At 37.9% G+C, this 21,075-nt stretch overlaps 1 protein-coding gene across 3 annotated transcripts in view; it reads left to right on the top strand.

Annotated features, from left to right (window-relative positions):
* Window positions 1-1,573: 1,573 nt before the first annotated feature.
* Window positions 1,574-21,075, top strand: part of glis1b (GLIS family zinc finger 1b) — a 106,826-nt gene continuing 87,324 nt past the window's right edge. For 2 of the 3 annotated variants that reach the window (XM_083555219.1, XM_083555217.1), the window contains exons 1-2: window positions 1,574-1,733; window positions 5,096-5,419. In XM_083555219.1, coding sequence (XP_083411345.1) covers window positions 5,161-5,419 — 259 coding nt within the window. In that variant the 5' untranslated portion in view covers window positions 1,574-1,733; window positions 5,096-5,160. Of the gene's footprint in view, window positions 1,734-4,759; window positions 4,835-5,095; window positions 5,420-21,075 lie in introns of those variants that run through there. The other variant, XM_083555218.1, reaches the window with a different exon arrangement.

The following is a 21,075-nucleotide window of genomic DNA, read 5'->3' as shown; positions in this document are numbered from 1 at the left end:
TGCCACCCAGGCTGGGTGGAGTCTGGGGTTGATGTGCATTGGCTTCTCTCTGGGGCTTTATGCAGGGGTGCATTTGCACTTTTAGAGTGTTAACATTGATTTTACAGTGGACATTGTGGTAGGATGGTGTCTCTTGTCCAAAATAGTTATGTTTGATATCTAATTGATTTTGTGTTATGCAACAAAATATGACAGTGAGACCTTTCGCTCATTTACACCCAAGAGAAAGAAAGTTATTCAGATTCTATATTGAAGGCAAAACAAATAATTGGTAGTGGAGCATTTGTGGAAAAAGTGCATTTTATTTTATTTATTTTATTTTTGTTTTTTTATGTTATTATTTTCCTGTAAAGCCATTTAACTGGCGATACACAAGGAATAAATCAGTGTAGTAAATTGTATTTGCTTACAGCTTACTATTTTTCTATTTAATGAAGCCTAATGCATAACAGTTCAGATATGGATAATAATGATGATGATAATTTTAATTTCGGTTGCTTTTCCTTTTTTTCTTATTTCTGTATAGAAATAATTATTTATAATGGCCACCAGGGGGAGTAAGTGGAGAGAGCAACAGGTTGATAAGCACCGTAATACCGCATGATTTTCTTTCTTTCTTTCTTTCTTTCTTTCTTTCTTTCTTTCTTTCTTTCTTTCTTTCTTTCTTTCTTTCTTTCTTTCTTTCTTTCTTTCTTTCTTTCGGAAGTGGGTTTTCTGTAGGTTGTTATATATTATACATTATATATTTAATACCGAAATATTGAAATATTATTATTATTATTATTATTATTATTATTATTATTATTATTATTATTATTATTATCACATTCGTGTATATATATATATATATATATATATATATATAGTGTTGAGCAGATGAATCTGCTCTTTCTATATTATCCATATAGCTTTGTACTTTGTCTTTTATCATTTATATTGTTCATCGGTATTAGACTACAATAATTTTTTTCTTTTAGGAGATTTGTCCAGGCAACTAACTCTATCACGCATGATCTCTTTAATTTGTTTAATAAAACCATATTAAAAACCCTCATGCTGTTATTTCTTTATTTATTTTCAGATTAGAAACCAAATTAAAGTTCAGATGGTTTCATCAAACTCTTTTAATTTAAAATAATTCTGAATTGATTTTATGTATTTATAAGTTTAATTAATATATTATTTTTATTTAGCTGGCAAAAAAACAATATATGTTTTAAACACACCTAAATTACATTTAAATATTAAAAATGAGGGCAATTAATAAAACAGCATAAAAAAGTATATATTTGATATACATTTAAGAATTTATTATATATTAAAAAGTAATAATGAATAAAACTAAATAAAAAAATGAACAACATAATATATAAATATATATATTCTTTTATTTTTTTTTTATGAACGCAGTTTACAGCTATAACGGTCGATGTTCAGGATGCTGGTTATGTCGCCACCCTGCTCACTTGCTGATTGGTTCATTGGGCTCCACCACTGCGATATGATTGGTGGATAGATCTGTCAGTCAGAGAGCAGCGCGCTGTTTTGGGCTTTCTGCAGCTCCGATGCTGAGTTTGTGAGTGGAGAGTGTGTGATTGCGAGATTGTGTGTTTGGGGATAGATGATGAGGACGACTAAAGTAACTTTGTTTTTGTATTCGAAAAGATGGTGAGGACATCTCCCAACATCAGCTTCTCAACTCTGCACAGTGTGGAGACGCTCACCTTCTGCAGGTACGTGGACACTTCACATCATCACACTTCACAGCAAACTTCACCCCACACTTTACACCCCACAGCAACAGCAGTTTGGATCAAGATCTAACAGAGTTCACTGTTTATTGAGAGAATACAGTGTCTCTAAACAACACTAATAGTCTTCACAAATCTTAATTAAACACTGATATATATATAACTGAAAACTGCATGTGTTCAATAACAGTAATTAACGCAACACTGACGCTCTCCATTAAATCCTCATAATAAAGAGACCACTGCAGCTCTCAGTCCAGTGCTAATACATAACACAACACTAGATTTCAACACTCATAATGTGCCTCTAAATACTGTAGAAATTAAATTCAAGATTGTTTAATAAATATTCATATGATAATTAAAGGAATTCTTCCATGTGTTAAATACAAAAATCCACCAATTTACCCTTCATGTGTTAAATAAAGTCTAAAGTATTATTAACTAAATATTAAACTCTGTTAATAGGAAGTAAAGCCTGCACTAAAAAGCTAATAATAATAATAATAATAATAATAATAATAATAATAATAATAATAATAATAATAAAGTAGGTGAATTTGAACACGTGAACCGATTAGAATGAACACACATTTTTTATATGAAATAATGACCGATTAAAGGTGTTAATGCAGCAGAACAGTACAGGTGTTAAGCCTTGCTTGCATTAATAAAATAAATTATTGAATCAATCATCAATGAAATACCGCTAATTGATAAATGATTTGAACTGTCAGATTGAATCTGTGTTTTAAGGTAAACTCCAAAACTTCAAAATGTATTAACTGAACTGAACGTGTTAAGATTCTAAATTTTATCAGATGTTGTGAGAATTCTAGAGCAAGAAACCAAGAAAGATGATTTCTTTCGTTTGCAGTTAACTCAGCAGTAAAGGTATTCATTCAATGAAAGTAATGAATGTGTTTGTCTTAAACACATTGAGCATTAACACTGTATGTCTGATATTGCAAGCCTTGGCTGATTACATGTGATGAACACATTTAGTTAATGTGTGTTAATTTCTGGCTTCACTCTAATTCACTGTATAGCTGAACACTGTGGGTGTTAAATAAACATTATAATGCAACACGGTAGGTGTTATTTAGGGCTGTGCTAGACTGGAAAATACTTAGGTGTTAGGTCTAGTGTTAGGTCTAGTTTAGAGCTACTGGACTGAAGAGTTTGTAGGTGTTAGGTCAAGCTGGACATAGCTGGAGAGTGTTTAGGTGTTAGGTAGAGCTGTACTGGACCAAGCTGTACTGGAGAATATATAGATGTTAGTAGAGCTGCACTGGATTATATAGTATGTAGGTGTTAGATAGAGATGCACTGGATTATAAAGTTCAGTATGTAGGTGTTAGGTAGAGCTGTACTGGACTGGAGAATATGTAGATGTTAGTTAGAGCTGTACTGGGCTATAAAGTATGTAGGTGTTAGGTAGAGATGTACAGGACTGGAAAGTGTTTAGGTGTTGGGTAAAGCTGCACTGGACTGGACAGTATGTAGGTGTAAGGTAGAGATGTACAGGACTGGAGAGTGTTTAGGTGTTAGGTAAAGCTGCATTGGATTGGACAGTATGTAGATGTAAGGTAGAGATGTACTGGACTGAAGAGCATGTGGAGGTTAAGTAGAGATATTCTGGACAGCATGTAGTTGTTAAGCTGAGATGTACTGGACTGGAAAGCATGTAGATGTTAGGTAGAGATGTACTAGACTGGAGAGCATCTGGGTGTTAGGCAGAGATGTACTGGACTGAAGAGCATGTAGATGTTAGGAAGAGATGTACTAGACTGGAGAGCATCTAGGTGTTAGGCAGAGATGTACTGGACTGGAGAGTATGTAGATGTTAGGCAGAGATGTACTGGACTGGAGAGCATCTAGGTGTTAGGCAGAGATGTACTAGACTGGAGAGTATGTAAATGTTAGGCAGAGATGTACAGGACTGGAGAGCATCTAGGTGTTAGGCAGAGATGTACTGCAGTACATCAAGTCCATGTACTGGACTTGAGAGCAAGTAGAGGTTAGGCAGCGATGTGCTGAAATGGAGAGCAGGTAGATGTTAGGTGGAGGTGTGCTGGAATGGAGAGCATGTAGGTGCTAGGCAGAGATGTGCTGGAATGGAGAGCAGGTAGATATTGGTGGAGGTGTGCTGGAATGGAGAGCATGTAGATGTTAGGTGGAGGTGTACTGGACTGTAGAGCATGTAGATGTTAGGTGGAGGTGTACTGGACTGGAGACCATGTAAATGTTAGTTGGAAGTGTGCTGGAATGGAGAGCATGTACATGTTAGGTGAAGGTGTACTGGACTGTAGAGCATGTAGATGTTAGGTGAAGGTGTACTGGACTGTAGAGCATGTAGATGTTAGGTGGAGGTGTACTGGACTTTAGCATGTAGATGTTAGGTGGAGGTGTACTGGACTTTAGCATGTAGATGTTAGGTGGAGGTGTACTGGACTTTAGCATGTAGATGTTAGGTGGAGGTGTACTGGACTGTAGCATGTAGATGTTAGGTGGAGGTGTACTGGACTTAAGCATGTAGATGTTAGGTGGAGGTGTACTGGACTTTAGCATGTAGATGTTAGGTGGAGGTGTACTGGACTGTAGCATGTAGATGTTAGGTGGAGGTGTACTGGACTTAAGCATGTAGATGTTAGGTGGAGGTGTACTGGACTTTAGCATGTAGATGTTAGGTGGAGGTGTACTGGACTGTAGCATGTAGATGTTAGGTGGAGGTGTACTGGACTTAAGCATGTAGATGTTAGGTGGAGGTGTACTGGACTTTAGCATGTAGATGTTAGGTGGAGGTGTACTGGACTGTAGCATGTAGATGTTAGGTGGAGGTGTACTGGACTTAAGCATGTAGATGTTAGGTGGAGGTGTACTGGACTTTAGCATGTAGATGTTAGGTGGAGGTGTACTGGACTGTAGCATGTAGATGTTAGGTGGAGGTGTACTGGACTAGAGAGCATGTAGGTGTTAGGCAGAGCTGAACTGGACATTAGAATTTGAGCTCTTAAGTAGAGCTTTGTTGGACTTATTCAGGGTGAAACTGCAGAAGTGTTAATGTCATTAAAATGTGTGCTGTGAGTGTATGGTTTTTTAATGAACACGTTCCTGTTTGGTGATCTGGGGTCATATATGATTCGATTTCTACATTGGGGGGGATTTTTTTCTATGTGTATAGAAACATGTGCTGTCAGTTATCCGCGGAATCGGACATTTGATCCTGTCTCTGTTTTCGTTGCCAAAATCTGCGCTCCCGGGATGTTAGAGGGGAAAAAAATAAATAAAGGAATTGCTCGGAGGAAATTAGCTCCTCGTACATGATTTCTCCTTTTTTTCAGGTAGGAGGAAGCCGTGGTGATTTATTCCTGTTATTATTATTATTATGCGCTGAGAGTCCGAGAGCATGCACACGGGGAAATCGGAAGTGCGCATCCACTCGAAGTGCGCGGCGCTCCTAGGAATGCTCGGACACCAGCACGCTGCGGACTTCGCCGAGCTCACGGATCTGTGCTGGAAACCGGACGAGCGCGTCGAGGGCGGATTGGACGCAGATCTCCTCCGTGCTCCAAAAACAGCTCAGGAGAAGGTGCGTCCAAGTAGATCACGCACGTCAAGCTTCTGCATGGCTCCAGGACAAGGGCCAGGACAGGGACAAGGACAAGGTAGGGATGCTCTTCTGGTTGCGCACGAGGTAAATGTAGTGATGGTGCGTAAAAGTGATGGTTAGATATGATTATAAAATGTTCAGGTCACACTACTGAAAGCTGAACTAGATATAAATGAATATCATAAAAAAAAAAAAACCATTTTTTTCATGTTTCCTTTTTTTTCTAAATGGAAATCATGGAGTGTGTATCAGAACTAAAACACCATTGTGTATTGGCTGCACTGGCTCTTTTCATTGTTCCAGCACTGTGTATACAGGGAATTTCATTGCATGTTCATGATTATTAAAGAAAGGAGATTAACCAAAAATCCTCCACTTGAAGCTTGCTTATGCCTCTTGATACCTGAGGTTCACAATGTTCACAGCTTCTCAATATGGCACAACCCTACAGTAACATGACTTTTTTAAATTTGTACATGAGTCCCAGGGATCAGGTTAAAATTATTATAAGGAAAACAATTATATATAACATTATACAGTATAATCATCCATCATATCACTCTTCCACCACCTCTGATCCTCGTGTCATGCTCGCAGGACATTATTTTCATCCCTTCATTATGAATTTTTTTGTGAACGTTTGCACATTACACAGACCTCACACTTTCTTTCACCTGGGCAAAAATCCTGGAAATATACATGAGATCTGACGTAAGCCTGAGCATCTGGTTGTAGCGATGTTATTTGCACTATAATGTACAAAAGATGAGAGCAATATTCGAATAACATTGTAAGAGAATTGTATGCAGAGAGCAGGAGTAGAGAATGTTTTGAGAAATTTAGCTTAGGTCGTCTTTACTTACATTAAAACAGCTTATGCCAATATCATCCAGCATTACTTAGTATTTAGCAATAATTTCAGCATTAATAATCTCTAGTGGTAGTCTTCAGTTATTATGTAGAGATACTTATTTGTGAAATTGAGAGAATGTATAACCAAGCTTTACATAGTATATATTGGAGAATCGCCTGTTCTGCTAAGAGAACTTGTACAGTAAAGTGCAGAGAACGTGTTGTGTCATGTAACATTTTTTATTGCTTTTCCTGAGAAACATTTGGGCAAAAATGTCCCACAAAGCAATATTAATGTATTTGTCTTTACTACAGCTTTCTGGAAGATTCTCATTGGCTCATTGTTTCATGGCTGTAAATGCTAAAGTGATACATGTTTATATTAATATTTCTCAAACCACAAACCTACTTCTTGCCTTTATGTTTTCTATATAAAAGACACAAAAGTACTGAAATTGTACTGATATCATTCTTATTTAAGATGCCCCATTGTGCTTGTAAAAACTGATCCATGATTGGTTGAATGGAACTCGTTGTTGTTACATCATCAATATTCGTGGTTAAAGACCGGCCTGTTTCCAACTATACACACACACACACACACACACACATGCACACTCATCATCTGGAATGTCTGGGATTTGTCAGGATGATCGCTCCTAGCAATATGCAGAAAGCTCGCTTAGACACTGACGCCTTTTTTGATCTGTCAGAGTCTCAAAGTAATATAATAACTGTAAACAAGCACTGCATTGTGGAGCCGGACTGAACGCAAACAGTAAACCTTAGTCACGAACCGGCGAGCCGAAGCCGTCCCGTCTGAGTAGGAAAATCACTAAGCCGCATGTTTACAGAAGACGACTCTGCGAGTATCTGCCTTACGAAAGGCGCAGGGCTCTTGCCAAACGCCTGGAACGCTCCAAATATTTGCGGATTTAAATCACTTTTCATCTAGTAATAAACCACGTTCCGCTGACAGCCCAGCGTTAGTTATTGTACATCACTGAACATCCGTGCTAATTGGATACAGCGGGTTATTTGTGCAGCCAAAGGCGCACGTCACTTTCTGGAAAGCGCTAATACGAGGGAGAGACGCCAGAAAACCTTCGACCTCTGGCTCCAGCTGCCGCCAAGAAGGTTTTCGCTTTCTGAAATAACTCCATGCTGATGGTTTCATTCGGACCGAGAGCAGATTGCGACACGGAGTCGTTCCTCACGGCGTTACCGCATACGTTCGGCCATGTTTTTCCAAACTATAAACTAATCCTATGAACATGATTCTCTGGTTTACTTTGCTCAGGAGGACACATGTGAATCACATTATTCAGACTGCTCTTCAGAAGACAGATGTTCTAATGATGTTTGAAAGTGCTCACAATAACTAGAAAGCAAAAAAAGCAAACGTTCCAGTGATCCAGAACTGCATCCTTTATTCGGGCTCTTCTCGTCAATAAGCCCTGGATCCTGGTTTAGGGACGTCGGTAAAAGATACAAAACTTTTTGTGTGTTTTTGTTTGCGGATATTTCAGGTCTTTTGAAGTTTAAAATTGTCACTACATTAAAATTTTTCTTTAATATATATAGATATAAAACAGTATTCATTCTGGAAAGTCTTAATAGTAATAAAAAATGATACTACAATTATACTAATTATAATTATGACTCCATTGATGACATATACACAAGAGTGCAACTGTTCCTCATCAAACTTCCTTATTATGCATATCCTATATTTTTATGGTTTTATTTTCTGTCAAACCTGTGTATTGTATTCGGGACAAGTTTTCTGTGTCTGTATAGAAACTGTCAAAAAAATCTTTATTATGATGTAGAAAGCACATTCTATATTATGATGTAAATAATGATGTAAATAATTATATATTATGATGTAAATAAGCTCATTTATTACTGTCCTGGGACAATACACTCTGAGCCAGTCTCAGGATTAACCAGAATCCACTATCCACAACCATGTACACTCCAACTTCAACCCCATTTACACTCCTGCTGTTACACAACTAAACAGCCACTTCAATTCACTTTAAGTCGTTAAAGTGCCGTTGTATTACACAAAAAACACTCTACTATACTACCACATCACACTCTCGCACTATTTCTCCTTTATATACTGCCCATCTATATATTTCGATATCTTTAATATATGAAGTAAATTACTTTTAGTATAGTAATATAAAGTAAATATATAGTAGTATAGCAAAATTTATTTCTGGGAGGACTTAAGTTATTTACAGATCTGTCTGTCTGTCTGTCTGTCTGTCTGTCTGTCTGTCTGTCTGTCTGTCTGTCTGTCTGTCTGTCTGTCTGTCTGTCTGTCTGTTTGTCTGTCAGTCAGTCAGCCTGACTACTATCTATCTATCTATCTATCTATCTATCTATCTATCTATCTATCTATCTATCTATCTATCTATCTATCTATCTATCTATCTATCTATCTATCTATCTATCTATCATTTAATCAGTTTATCATTGTACAGTCAACAATACCAGACATTATTCGTTCACGTCTATTATTCATTCATAATCACTCCAGCACTTGAATTTTTCGATTCATTTGGAATCGACCAGAGGATGAGCACTTATATATCAGGAAATGCTCTTTATCCTGAGTGGATTGTCTGGAATATTTTACTCATGTGAAATAACAAACTGTACAGTTTGCCATAGGAAGTTCTCCCTCTGTGTGTCTGTGAGTGTGTTAGTGTATAAGAGTGTGTGTGTGTAGGCAGTGTTAATACCAAACCAGGCATATTTTCCCCAAAGCCGTATTGCTGATGTGTGTCCTGAGTGGATGTTGTGTTTATATGATGGTGGTGTGTGTGTGTGTGTGTGTGTGTGTGTCTGCAGTGAAGGGAGCGTTGTGTGTAATTACCCTCTGTTCCCAAACTTATCATTACACTAATAGTACTCTCCTATGCGCAGTCGTCCCATCGCACAATAAAGACTCGCAGAGGTTTGATTGGGACATTTTTTTTCTTGCCAAACTCAAACCACATGTGCACGAACGCGCCTTGGCATTTACGAGCTCCGATCCCACAGCCGCGTTCTCGGGCCCTTCGCGGGCAAAATGAATAATCTCATTGTCTCTCGTGCTCGGAGACGTTCAGCCAGGCTGGAAACTGGCAGCAGACTAGCGGGCGTGAAAAAAAAAGAGAGAGGTTAACACATTTAAAAGTGCCACTATTAATGTGGAGTGGAGCGAAGAGAAGCTCCGAACGAACGGAAAAGTCGCTGCAAAACAAAATACGTCACGCCGCAAGACACTCGCGTAACGTTCCTCTAACGGCACGTCCTGAAGTGTTTCACGGCTCCTGTACCCGACAAGTTATTACATAATGACACATTTAACGCTTTATCCTTTTATATTCACGCTAAATATATTGGTGAAAGGGGTTAGCTCCTGTTCTCGCTTATGTTATAGCAGCTATAAATGCTCACTCCTTTACCAGCATCTCTTTATCCTCTCTCTCGAAATAAAAAACGCAGCTTCTTACACCATGTTAATTCAAATCCTCTAAAGCTGGAGACTCCATAACTGTTACATCAAAGTTTTCTCATAGAAAAATTTGATATCATTGAATTATGAATCTTTTTTTTGTGGCGATTTGGCTGCACATGTCCCTAGAAATGAGCCGTTGCTACAGAAACTCTATGAGTGTATGAACAGAACACTGGAGACTCCTTTCATAGATGATAAATAAACATCAAAAAAACATATAAACAATGACTTAATTACACACATTTTTATGTGAAGCATTTTCTCCACACATTCCTGTGATAGATTGTTTTACTGATTGATCGATTGATTTATTAATTCATTGTTCAATTGATAAACGCATGAACGTACTGATTTTAAAGCATTTTCTCTCAAATTAAATTTTTTTCGCTGATATATCGCATGCTCCTGTGGAAGTACTCCAGAGTTTTGGGTTGACGAAGCCGTTCCGGTTCTTGTTTTCCACACTCAACAATAAAAGTCAAAGTTTACTTTACGTAAGTGTCTGTACTGTAATCAGGTAGTAATTATCCTCCTGGTGTTTGGTTTGATCCGGGCGTGTGTTGAGCCACGGTGGTTTTACCCGCCATGTTTCTCCATGTGTCTGGTTGTTACTCGTGTCTTAATCTGTTGGCTTCTGGTTCCAGGATATAACAGCTACATATGTTACTATAATTACGCAGTAAGTGAGAAAACGTGTGCATTTGGCCAGCGAGCAGGCGTGTTCCTGTGCGAGAGGAAACAGATTTCAGGATATTTGACAGTTTCTGAATCTCTGCACAGAATTTTTGCACCTGAATAATACAGACCTGTTTTTTATCAAAACGTGAAAAGGCCCGATGTCTCGGTTGTGAAACAGCATGAAGAGCATAACAAGGAGAAGAAGCAATTACACCTCACGTTTCGAATGATTTGTTTGGGGGTTTGTTTAGGGGATGGAATTTACAGCTATGAAATGATGTTGTCAGTGCAGCGTGTTAATTTATAAACAAACCTTTCCTTTTGTTACATAGTTCCTGAGTCTTTTCCTATTATTCATAGAAAATATATACAGTAATAGTGTGTTATTATATTACTATTCTAAAAATATGATGTAGCTTCTAATATTTTGTCTGCTATATATACAGGTATGGTGATGATCCAAAGCTAGGTGTGTGTGTGTGTGTGTGTGTGTGTGTGTGTGTGTGTGTGTGTGTGTGTGTGTGTGTTACAAGATGTTACTACATGGAGGTAAATAGCAGTTTCTGCTGAGGTGAAGCAGAAACCATTAAAATTGTGTAATAGTGGATTATCGCTTTATACCATGTTCACTTGCCAGCATTGACAAGTTAAATCTCTCACTGAAGTTTGCAGTGCAAAAATGAGTAAATAAATAAAAATAACGATTCCCTTTCTTTACTTATTTTACTATTGTGCTAATAACACGGTCACTTACCAGTTTTGGGCGTGTGCGTTTGTGTGTGTGTGTGTGTGTGTGGATTATGTACATCTGTACCACATCTCTACTAATAATGAAGCAGTTGGTGTTAACTCCTTGTTAACTCCTTATACTACTTTTCATTGGCCTTGTACTTGTACTCTTCATCTTGTGCGTCAACCTATCAAAATCATCGTAATCACCACATGCAAAAATCCTCCATGTATCTCAGTAAAGTCATTAGGAATATTTAGAGTAGCTCTCTCACTCTGTATGGAAGTGTATCTGTAAGTTGCTCTGGTTTTAGTTGCTTATGAGCAGCGCATTCATCTAAAATGACCACAAACTCCCTGAGTGTTCAATAATCTTAACTCATGCCTGAACGTCCAGCCAATCACAATTCGGTATTCACACTAACCCCGGTGTAAGATCCTTAATAAGGAAGGCTTGTTGATGTTCTTATTGCAGTTGCAGTTCACATCACAGTCAGTAGAGGGCTCTAAACATTACAAATGAAGTCTTTAATACTGATGAGAAAATAGAAACATTTTACTGACAGATCTTTGAATTATGTTCAGCAGAATGTACAAATCTTCATTCGAGTCATTTTATTAAGTCTTATTTTTTTGTCAATTTTTTACAGCATGTTTACACATGCAAATCTTATTTTGATTATATTTTAAAGAAGAAATAAAAATTATTCAATTAAATTTTATTTGTATAACGCTTTTTACAATGGACATTGCAGCTTTACATAGATAACGCGGTAATAAGGTTATATAAAAGACTTTTATTGCCTATAAGTTTATTGCATATGAGTTAGTTCCTTATAATTGTTCATTCCTGATGAGAAAGCCAGTGGCGACTGTGGCAAGGAAAATCTCCCTAAGATGGTATGAGGAAGAAGGAGAGCAACAAGACTCAAAAGGGAACCCATCTTCATCTGGGGATCACCGAATGTCCATTCATTGTAGTTACGTTGTTGAGGTGTGCAGTAATCGGTGTATAAATGCAGAACCGTCCTGAGCCACTGTAGTAGACTGTTGATATTAATTACAGTTCGAATCAGTCCTTATTGGTCTTGAGTTGCTCAGTGGCTTCATTGATCTTAAGGCTGTAGGTGTGGAACCAACCCCAGCTGCACAAAGTGGTCTCACTTGAGAAGGACACCATCCAAAGGTAGGACATTAGGATGAACCAGGCAGATTAGAAGAGATAAAGGACAGGAACTAGTTACTGGCACCTGAGGGGCAGAGAGAGAGAGTTGAACACTGAGACCTTGTCTAAGTCCCAAACACTAACTGGAAGGCTGTTTCATAACTGGCTTCCATAAGGATTTGTAAGAGAAAGCTCTGCCTTCTGCTGTAGTCTTCATTATTTCAGGTACCAACAAATAGCCTGCACCTTTTGATCTAAGTAGGCATTCAGGAACATAATTATTCAAAAGTTTGCTCAAATACTGCGGCATGAGACCGTTCAGTGCTTTATAACGTCAGTAGTAGTATTTTGTAATAAATTTTATTGGGAGCCAGTGTAGATTGTTTAAAATAGGGGCAATGTGGTCATATTTCCTGGTTATGGTCAGGACTCTGCTGCTGCATTATGGACTAACTGAAGCTTGTTTATGCACTTACTAGAACATACAGACACTGTGTATCGTCAGCATAGCATTGGAAGCTAATACCATGTTAACGTATAATTTCCCCAAGAGGCAGCATATATAAAGAGAAAAGCAGTGGGCCTAAGACAGATCCTTGTGGAAAACCAAACTTCACTTCAGAGAGTGTAAAGAACTCATCATTTACATCAGCAAACTGATAACGTTTAGTCAAGTAAGACCTGTGCCAAGAGAGAGCTGTTCCATTTATTCCAATAACATTTTCAGGTGTAGCAAGTAGGATATTATGATCAGTGGTGTCAAAACTGCACTAAGATCAAGCAACACAAGGAGACACAACCCTCATATATAGTTGGACAGCTGAAAGCTTTTTAATTAGGGGGATGATAACTGGCAGTTTATAATATTTAGGTACATAACCAGTGCTAATGGAAGAGGTTTACTTAAATTACTTCTGGAATTACCTGTTTGAAATGTAGGTAAAGGATCTAGAACACAAGTTAATGATTTTTATGTGGTAATAATTATAACAAGCAAAGTTTTACACCCATTTAGTGAATGAATGAATCAATTCACTTAAATGGGAGTAAAACTTTGTTTGTTTTAATTATTTTACTATCTACAAAGTTAGAATCGCTTGTATTTGAATTAATAGCCAGAATCTTTGCCCTATGTTTTCAACTTTATCATTATCTGTCTATTGATGGTGTGCATGTTATTGCAGTGCCTTCTATTCCTAGTTAATTTTGATACAGTACTGAATAAAAATCTTGGATTATGCTTGTTATTTTCTATGAGGGTGGAGAAATATGCTGATCTAGCAGCACTAAGAGTTTTTCTATAACCCAGGAGTCTCTCCCTCCATGCTATTTGAAATACTGTCAATTTAGTTGGACGCCATTTAAGTTCTAGTTTCCGAGTGGTCTGTTTTGAGGTGCGTGTATGATCATTACACCACAGTGCAATTTTTTTTTCTTTAATAATTTTCTTTATAAGGGGAGCTACACCATCTAGGGTGTAACGAAACGTTGATTCTAGACATTCAGTAGCCTAGTCAAGCTCTGAGAGGTCAGACAGTGATCTAATTAATGTCAATAAATCTGGTAGAGTATTGATAAAACTCACTGTACAGTAGTAGTTGACGAGAATATACAGTTATCACGGAAACGTGGCGAGGTACTAATGCTATGACTGAGGCAGATTTTAAAGGAGATGAGGTAGTTATCTGAAATAGCTTGGGACTATGGAGTTATTATTAAATTTTTTATATTTAATCAAAATGTTTGTATAACATAAACCACTATGAGTGGGCCCTATTACATTCTGATTAATCCTTACTGAATCTAGAATGGACACAACTGCTCTTCTTAAAGGGTCTTCCTGATTATGAAACTTAATATTAAAGTCACCAACAATTAATGTCTTAAGTAGTAGATAGATTTGAAATGAAATCTGAAAATTCTACAAGAAAATCAAAATAGGGCCCTGGGGGTATATAAATACTAATTAATTGAATCGACTGCCTAGACTTGTTTATGAAAGTTACATAGGTTATGTTGGTTCACCAGTCCTATCTTTAGATAAGAGGTGCTGGCTGTGCATTTAGTTGTTTCTATTTTACGTTATTTAAGTTACTTAAACAGACTTTCTTTGAATTTCTTATAATGATTTTTCTATATAATGGGCTGTGTGTACTTGTAACATTTAGATTTTTTGGACAGCTATGATAATTTAGATTTTTATCGTGACTTACCAGTCAGATGGTGCTCAGCATCTTGTAGATGTTGTCTGATAGGACTACCGCTCCAATTATTCTGGAGTGCAGGGAAAAAGAGCCTAGGATGCTCCCTGAAAATAAAAAAAAGAGCAGTTTGTGTTCTTGATACCAAGACTGTAGCCATTCATTTAGCGCAAAAAGTCTACTGAACCTCTTAATTCCTTGCTGGTATGTGGGAAGCGGTTTTGGCACAATGATCTTCGCTGTGGGTGATGTGTTGCGCACCGTGATAATGCAGCCAAGGACAGATTATAAGACAGAAATGTTTTATTCAACGACTCAAAAACTGTGTGATTTGTGATTAATTTAAAGTTGGACATGTATGTGTCATTCATTTTTAACATGAACATTTTAACATTTTTTTAACAAATTTACAATTTTTTGTACTGCAAAGGCAAGTTTGTGAAAGGGCTTTAGAAGTCAGAAGGCACTTAATTTATGATTTGCTGTTTTTCTAATTCAAAGAAATAAAAGCAAACTATTTGTACCACATTTATTGCATAGCATCATATATTTCCCATTGCATCGTATTGCAGTGTGTTGAATCAAATCGAAATCATATCGCACTGCATCGTATTAGAGGTGAATCATATTGTATTACAACGGTAGTTGCTTCATATGAATCTTTAATGTATAGTATTGTTGCCTCTGCATCAAGATGCAAATTGCTTCTGCCTCAGTTATGGCTATGCACATCCCTATTGAACAGGAAACAGAAATGCTTCTCTTACCTCTGGAGTAATCTTTGTTTTCTATACAGAGACTATGCCATTGTCTTTTGAGAGAATGAAGGACTTGGACCAGAAGCAAGTGAACAAATCTTTTTTTGTTTTCTGTTTGGAGACTATCGTGGTTTTCATGTAACAGATAAATGATGGGCAACACAAAATGAACACATCGCTATTTGAAACAACTCATTAGTCCCAAGTCATGTGAAAGGTTTGTTCAGAATGATTGAATTGTTCATGAATGGCCATTACAAGTGGACTGGTTTTAATCCTGGTCTAGATCTCCACTTATCAACCTCCACACTTCCACATTCAGATTGTCTGAACAGATTTTGTGTTTTGTGCCGCACTCCAAATGTGTTCAGCACTACATACGAATCAGGCATTTGTTTTGTGCACAGGCATAGCGAAGGCCGTCCTCTGACCGAGTTGGCTTTTTGTAAGCCAGCTATTGCATCACTCTTAAACTGCTCTGAATGGGACGATGTTTTTGGAATTGAGCAATCTGGATTTCGGGATTGTTATCATAGCAAACTTCGGACGACAAACATGTGCTGGCTGATCCAACTTATGTCCAGGGTACGAGGTTATTTTTTTTGTAGATTTCATTCCTGGCTAAACTTTGAGCTTTAAGGTTGCTTGTTCCCCCTGACTCCCTGTTTCTCATCTCATTACATCTCTCTCTCTCAAATACACACACACATTTCTGCCCACTCATTTCTGTGTTGACTTCAGCATAAAGGCATGGATAATTGTGCTGTGAAATGTTTACAGCATGTTCCACTGATTCACAAAGTCCCGACTCTGAGTGTGTCGTGGTATTTCTCCTTAGCTGAGTAAGGCAGGACTCGATCAGCGTCTTTTTCTAATGAGGAAACCATGCGGCGTCAGTCACAGAACAAACTGGCTGATTGGGGAGGAATATAATGTGTTTAGTCACTCAAAGCATACGCACATCTGTAGGTCTTTTCCCAGCTGTTGACTCAGCAGTGTTTATGAAGGTAAACTCAGAGCTGCCCGATGATAAAGCAACTACGAAAACATCTTGTTCAGAAATGTCTCTACACATGTCTGGAATGGAACTGGATGGATGACCCACGAGAGAAACAACCAGTCAGAAGAACATGTATGTATTTGTAATGAGAAGAGAAAATTAGGAGAATAAGTAAGAAAAGGGCAGAAAATCAAGGGATGCGTGTGGGGGAGTGTGTGTGGGGGGATGTAGGGAATACACTAGAGGATAGAAACCTGTGTGTGGGTGTGTGTTAGGAAAGGGAATAAAGAAGAATACAGAATAAATGGGGAACGAGAAAAGAGAGGATAGACTAAGGGGACTAATTAAAGGGAGAGAAAGGAACGAATAAACAAAAGTAAAAAAAAAAGGAAGTAATACATGAGGTGAAAGCAGGGAAGAGAGAATAAACAACAGGAGAAAAACTGGAAGATAAATGGGAACATGGAAAAGAACATTTTTTAAGAGAAAAATGAGAAGAGCCTGAGGAATAAAGAAAGACAATGGTGGGAATGGAGAAAAGATGATGAATAAAGGAATAAAAAAGAAGAAATAGATGGAAGGGTTAGGTAATAATTTCCTAATAAGAAAACATACAGACTGCCTCAATCCAGATTCCACTCTAAATATAAGAGGCGGTACCCAAATGGTTCAAGTTTTGTAACACGCCAACATATGGCGCAGTCACATGGAGCACTGACCTTCATAAGTCAGATTGCCCAAAGACATCGTCCTGTGCACATTAGGAGCTGTGCAACTGGTGCTATTCTGACCACGTGCGTTACCACGTCTGCTATTCGGACCACGTGCGCATTGTTGCTGACCTCTCCTCACACGAGTTTCTCGCTGGAAACAGCATGATCTCACTTCCACACCCACTCTACTCACCAGATATAATTTCTAAGGATTTTGCCCTCTTCCCGAAGATGAAGATCCAGCTCAAAGGTTGCTTGACACGATTCAAAAAGAGGACTTCTAGGACATACTGTAGAAGTAGCAGAAATGCTGGGAGCATTGTATTGCTGTGCAATGGGACTATTTTTGAAGGTGATAGTGTGTAAATGTTGTACTTTCTTGTAAACAGAGCTAGTCTAGCAACATTTTGATACAACCTTAAATATCAAAATTCTAAAGAAATGGCAAAAATATTGTAGATAATTCTAAATGAATAACCTTTTAGCATTGGAGCAACAGCTGGACATCAAGGACAATCTCTCAGCAAAGGTGTATGTGACCATGATTATCACAGTAGTATCATTTGGGCATTAATGCCAGACTTCCAGCTAATCAATCACCTGGCATTTTGGTCTATTACTTAATTTTTAACACATTAGTGCATTTAAAGCAAAATAAAATAAAATGTGTGAGCAAGAATTGTCCAGTGTTTTTTTTTTTTACTTCAATGAACCCAAAAGTCAAACCGACTTTTATAAACCTTTTGGTTTATAAAATAAAGTAAAAAATTTTAAGGAGTGAAAACTGCATTTATTTTTTTTACTTACATACTAACATTTCAACACTAATCCCAGCATACTTAACTAATGCCTGGAAAGATTCAGCATAGAAAGATTAGTCAGTACGCCTCACCCATTCTTCACTTCATCACCAGTGCTGAAATGCTGACCTCCAAGGAACTTGTCGATTATCCAGGATCAGGCATTCCACGTCCTAAATGTTAACAGGAGTGACTGCTGTGGGCAAAGAACCACCACGACAGAGATTGTCACTGACAGACACACGGCCATTTTTGAAGCGTTTTCACCATTCAAATGTCTTACTGTGGCTAATCATCTTATCACCGTACTGTGCTTGAAGTCTTCTGTAGAAATCTGCAGGTTTTACGCCCTCATTCACAAGAAACTTGTGCTGTTCCGTGCATGCACTAACACTGTTGTCTTGATTAACGGTCTCATGACATGTGAGCCACCTATCAGTAATAGGACACTCTGGCCACTTACTACTGCATTTAGTACTGCTATGCTAGCATCCCTTTTTATACCTGTAACATTAAAAGTCCCGGTTTGACCTGAAAGCCCCACGTACTTCTAAGATTTTTTTGCTGCTACACTGCAGTAAACTTCTTATATACTACACTGGGCTTATCTGTGAAGAGACTGGTGCCAAACTGACAGATGCCAGACACTTTACATCAAAATCATGAAATAGTCTGAGCAATCTCAGCAAACACAACCTCAACTTAAAAACAAAACAAGTTCGTGATCTGTTTCAAATAAGTGAAACGTGTCTGGAACGGCGGAGGAAGTGCACCGATGGAGCGAGCTGGCTCCGATACACCGCTGTCGTAAAAATGTATTTTTAGCTCCGACCTTATCTTGAGAATCGCTCATAAAACTCTCCAGCTTCTTTTCTTTTCCTTCTGGCGTTGTTTTTTTCAATTTTTGTTGAAAAAACTCAAAGCTTCAAAATCTCAAAGCTTCAGATTCCAGCAGCAGTGTTTAAACAAGTGAACTGATCTTTAATGAGAATTTTTTTTGTATGAAGTTTAGGTTCATACTATTGAAGCTGGTAGGAAAAGATTTGTTATTTCATGCGATTCGGTTTGTTGTGGTGATTGTTTTACGATTTTTCGGCGTATGTTTGGCATTTGTGATGGAAAATGGAGCTGCTGTTGTCTTGGCAGCATCATTGCCAGCATGCCATGGCTAACCACGCACACACCAATTACTCATGCATCGTTTCAGATGGTTGTGTGTGTGTGTGTGTGCGCAACTTTTCCTGATTTACATTTTAGCAGTGGCACTTGCTGTTTTTGGACTTGTGCTACATTTTTTAGTGAATCAAAGAAATAATCCGTTCCAGTGCACGTCTCCATTGTAGGGTATGTTATGGCCCTGCGCGTCTTTACTTGTGTGTGTGTGTGTGTGTGTGTGTGTGTGTGTGTGTGTGTGTGTGTGTGTGTGTGTGTGTGTGTGTGTGAGTGTTTTTTTAGTGTTAAAGGTGACGGATGGCGACTGTTTTGTAGCAGGCCAGCTGTTTTCCCTTCTCCCTCACTAACTTTTCCCTGTAATGAAATGCAAACAGGCTCGTGTGCCGATGCCAGGCTCCCCGGTGCCACTTTTATTACAGTCAACTATTATTCCTTTATACAGAGGAATGCCACAGAAATATCATTAGGGTCTAAACAAACCTTGAGCTGTGGGGATAAACGAGTGGAGAGAAAAGTGGGGAATAAATAAGGGAACACAATAAATGAGAGGAGGAAGAAAAAATAAATAAATACGAGGAAAGAATAAATGAGAGGAAAACAGGGACATAGATGGGAGAGAAATATTGAAGAAAGAGAGAGAGAGGGGGAGAGAGAGAGAGAGAGAGAGAGAGAGAGAGAATGTAAGATGTAAAAGTTGAATTAGATGAAAGGGTTAAACAGAGGTAAGGTGTGAGAAGGTGAAAAACCTGAGTGAATGGATCATTAGTGAGGTGAACTGTGAATTTGTGACATGAACTGATCGTTTGTGAAGTGAATTAAGCATTTCTGATGTGAACTGATTGTTAAGTGAACTGATCATTGGTGACATGAACTGTTTGTGATGTGAATTGACTGTGAAGTGAATTAATCGTTTGTGAAGTAAATGAAATTTGTAAAGTGAACTGATCATTTGTGAAGTGAGTTGAGTGTTTGTGATGTGAACTCTACATTTTTGATGTGAACTTCAAATTTGTGATTTGCGCTGATCATTTCTGAAGTGAAGTGTTCATTTGGGAAGTAAACTGAAAATTTGTGATGTGAACTGTTCGCTTGTGATGTAAACTGAACATTTTTAGCTTGAAGCAAATGTCTGTGACATCAATTGATTGTTTTTGCTTTAAAATCCTAGTTTGGGAGGTGAAATCTGTCTTTTCTTATGTGAACTGACTGTTTGTTTGGTGAACTCTGGTGTTTGTGACGTGAACTGATCTTTTGTGAGGTGAACTCTAGCATTTTGCGACTTGGATGTGAAACGCTACTTTTTGTCCTCTATAAACATTTCTCCTGAAGCGTTTTGCCTTTAAACAGTCTAATGAATGCTGGACGGTGTGAAGGAGCCCCCGAGAGGGTTGTTCTCTGAGCAGACGACACTGAAGCAGTTAAAGCTCTTATTATTATTATTATTATTATTATTATTATTATTATTATTATTATTATTATTATTATTATTATTATTATTATCCTGAAGAATGAGTGAAAATGCTCTGCAGCTTTGGATCACTTCAGCACTGAGAACTCCAGAGCCTGTGCTTTTATTAACCGCCGCTAATAAAGTTCATAAACCGCACTATTAGGCTTTATAATGGCTTTTCATAGCGGCTCTGGGGTTTCAGCCAGCCAATCAGAGGAGAGAGAGAATGACACGGCCCTATGGGGAGAGAGAGAGAGAGAGAGAGAGAGAGAGAGAGGTAGAGATATGAATTAGATAGAGTTCCAGAGCTCCGCTTTTTACTAATGAACAAATAAAATCACACTCTGTATATCCATGTTTTCTAACTAATTACTTTACTCAGTTTCTCTCCCCTGGCTGTTTCCTTTCTTTTCTCTCCTCTTGTTTACTCCCTTCTTTTGTCTTCTGATTTATTTCTCCCTATTCATTTTTGTTTTTTTGCAATCTCTTTAAAACTCATCCTTGTTTAGACTCTGTCTCTTTTAGACACAACCTCTTGAACTTGGACTTGTTCTTTTTAAGACTGGTCTGGGATTTGACAGCAGAAGGCCTGGACTCCAGCTGTAGATGACAGAAACTCCGACTACTAACTTCTGGATCTTATTTTTGCTCATTTTTCTTCTGATTAGAATGTGT

The sequence above is a fragment of the Silurus aristotelis genome (assembly GCF_946808225.1).
Source record: "Silurus aristotelis genome assembly, chromosome: 11".
In the NCBI taxonomy this organism is placed as follows: Eukaryota; Metazoa; Chordata; class Actinopteri; order Siluriformes; family Siluridae; genus Silurus; species Silurus aristotelis.
This window is presented reverse-complemented; position numbering and strand designations above follow the sequence as displayed.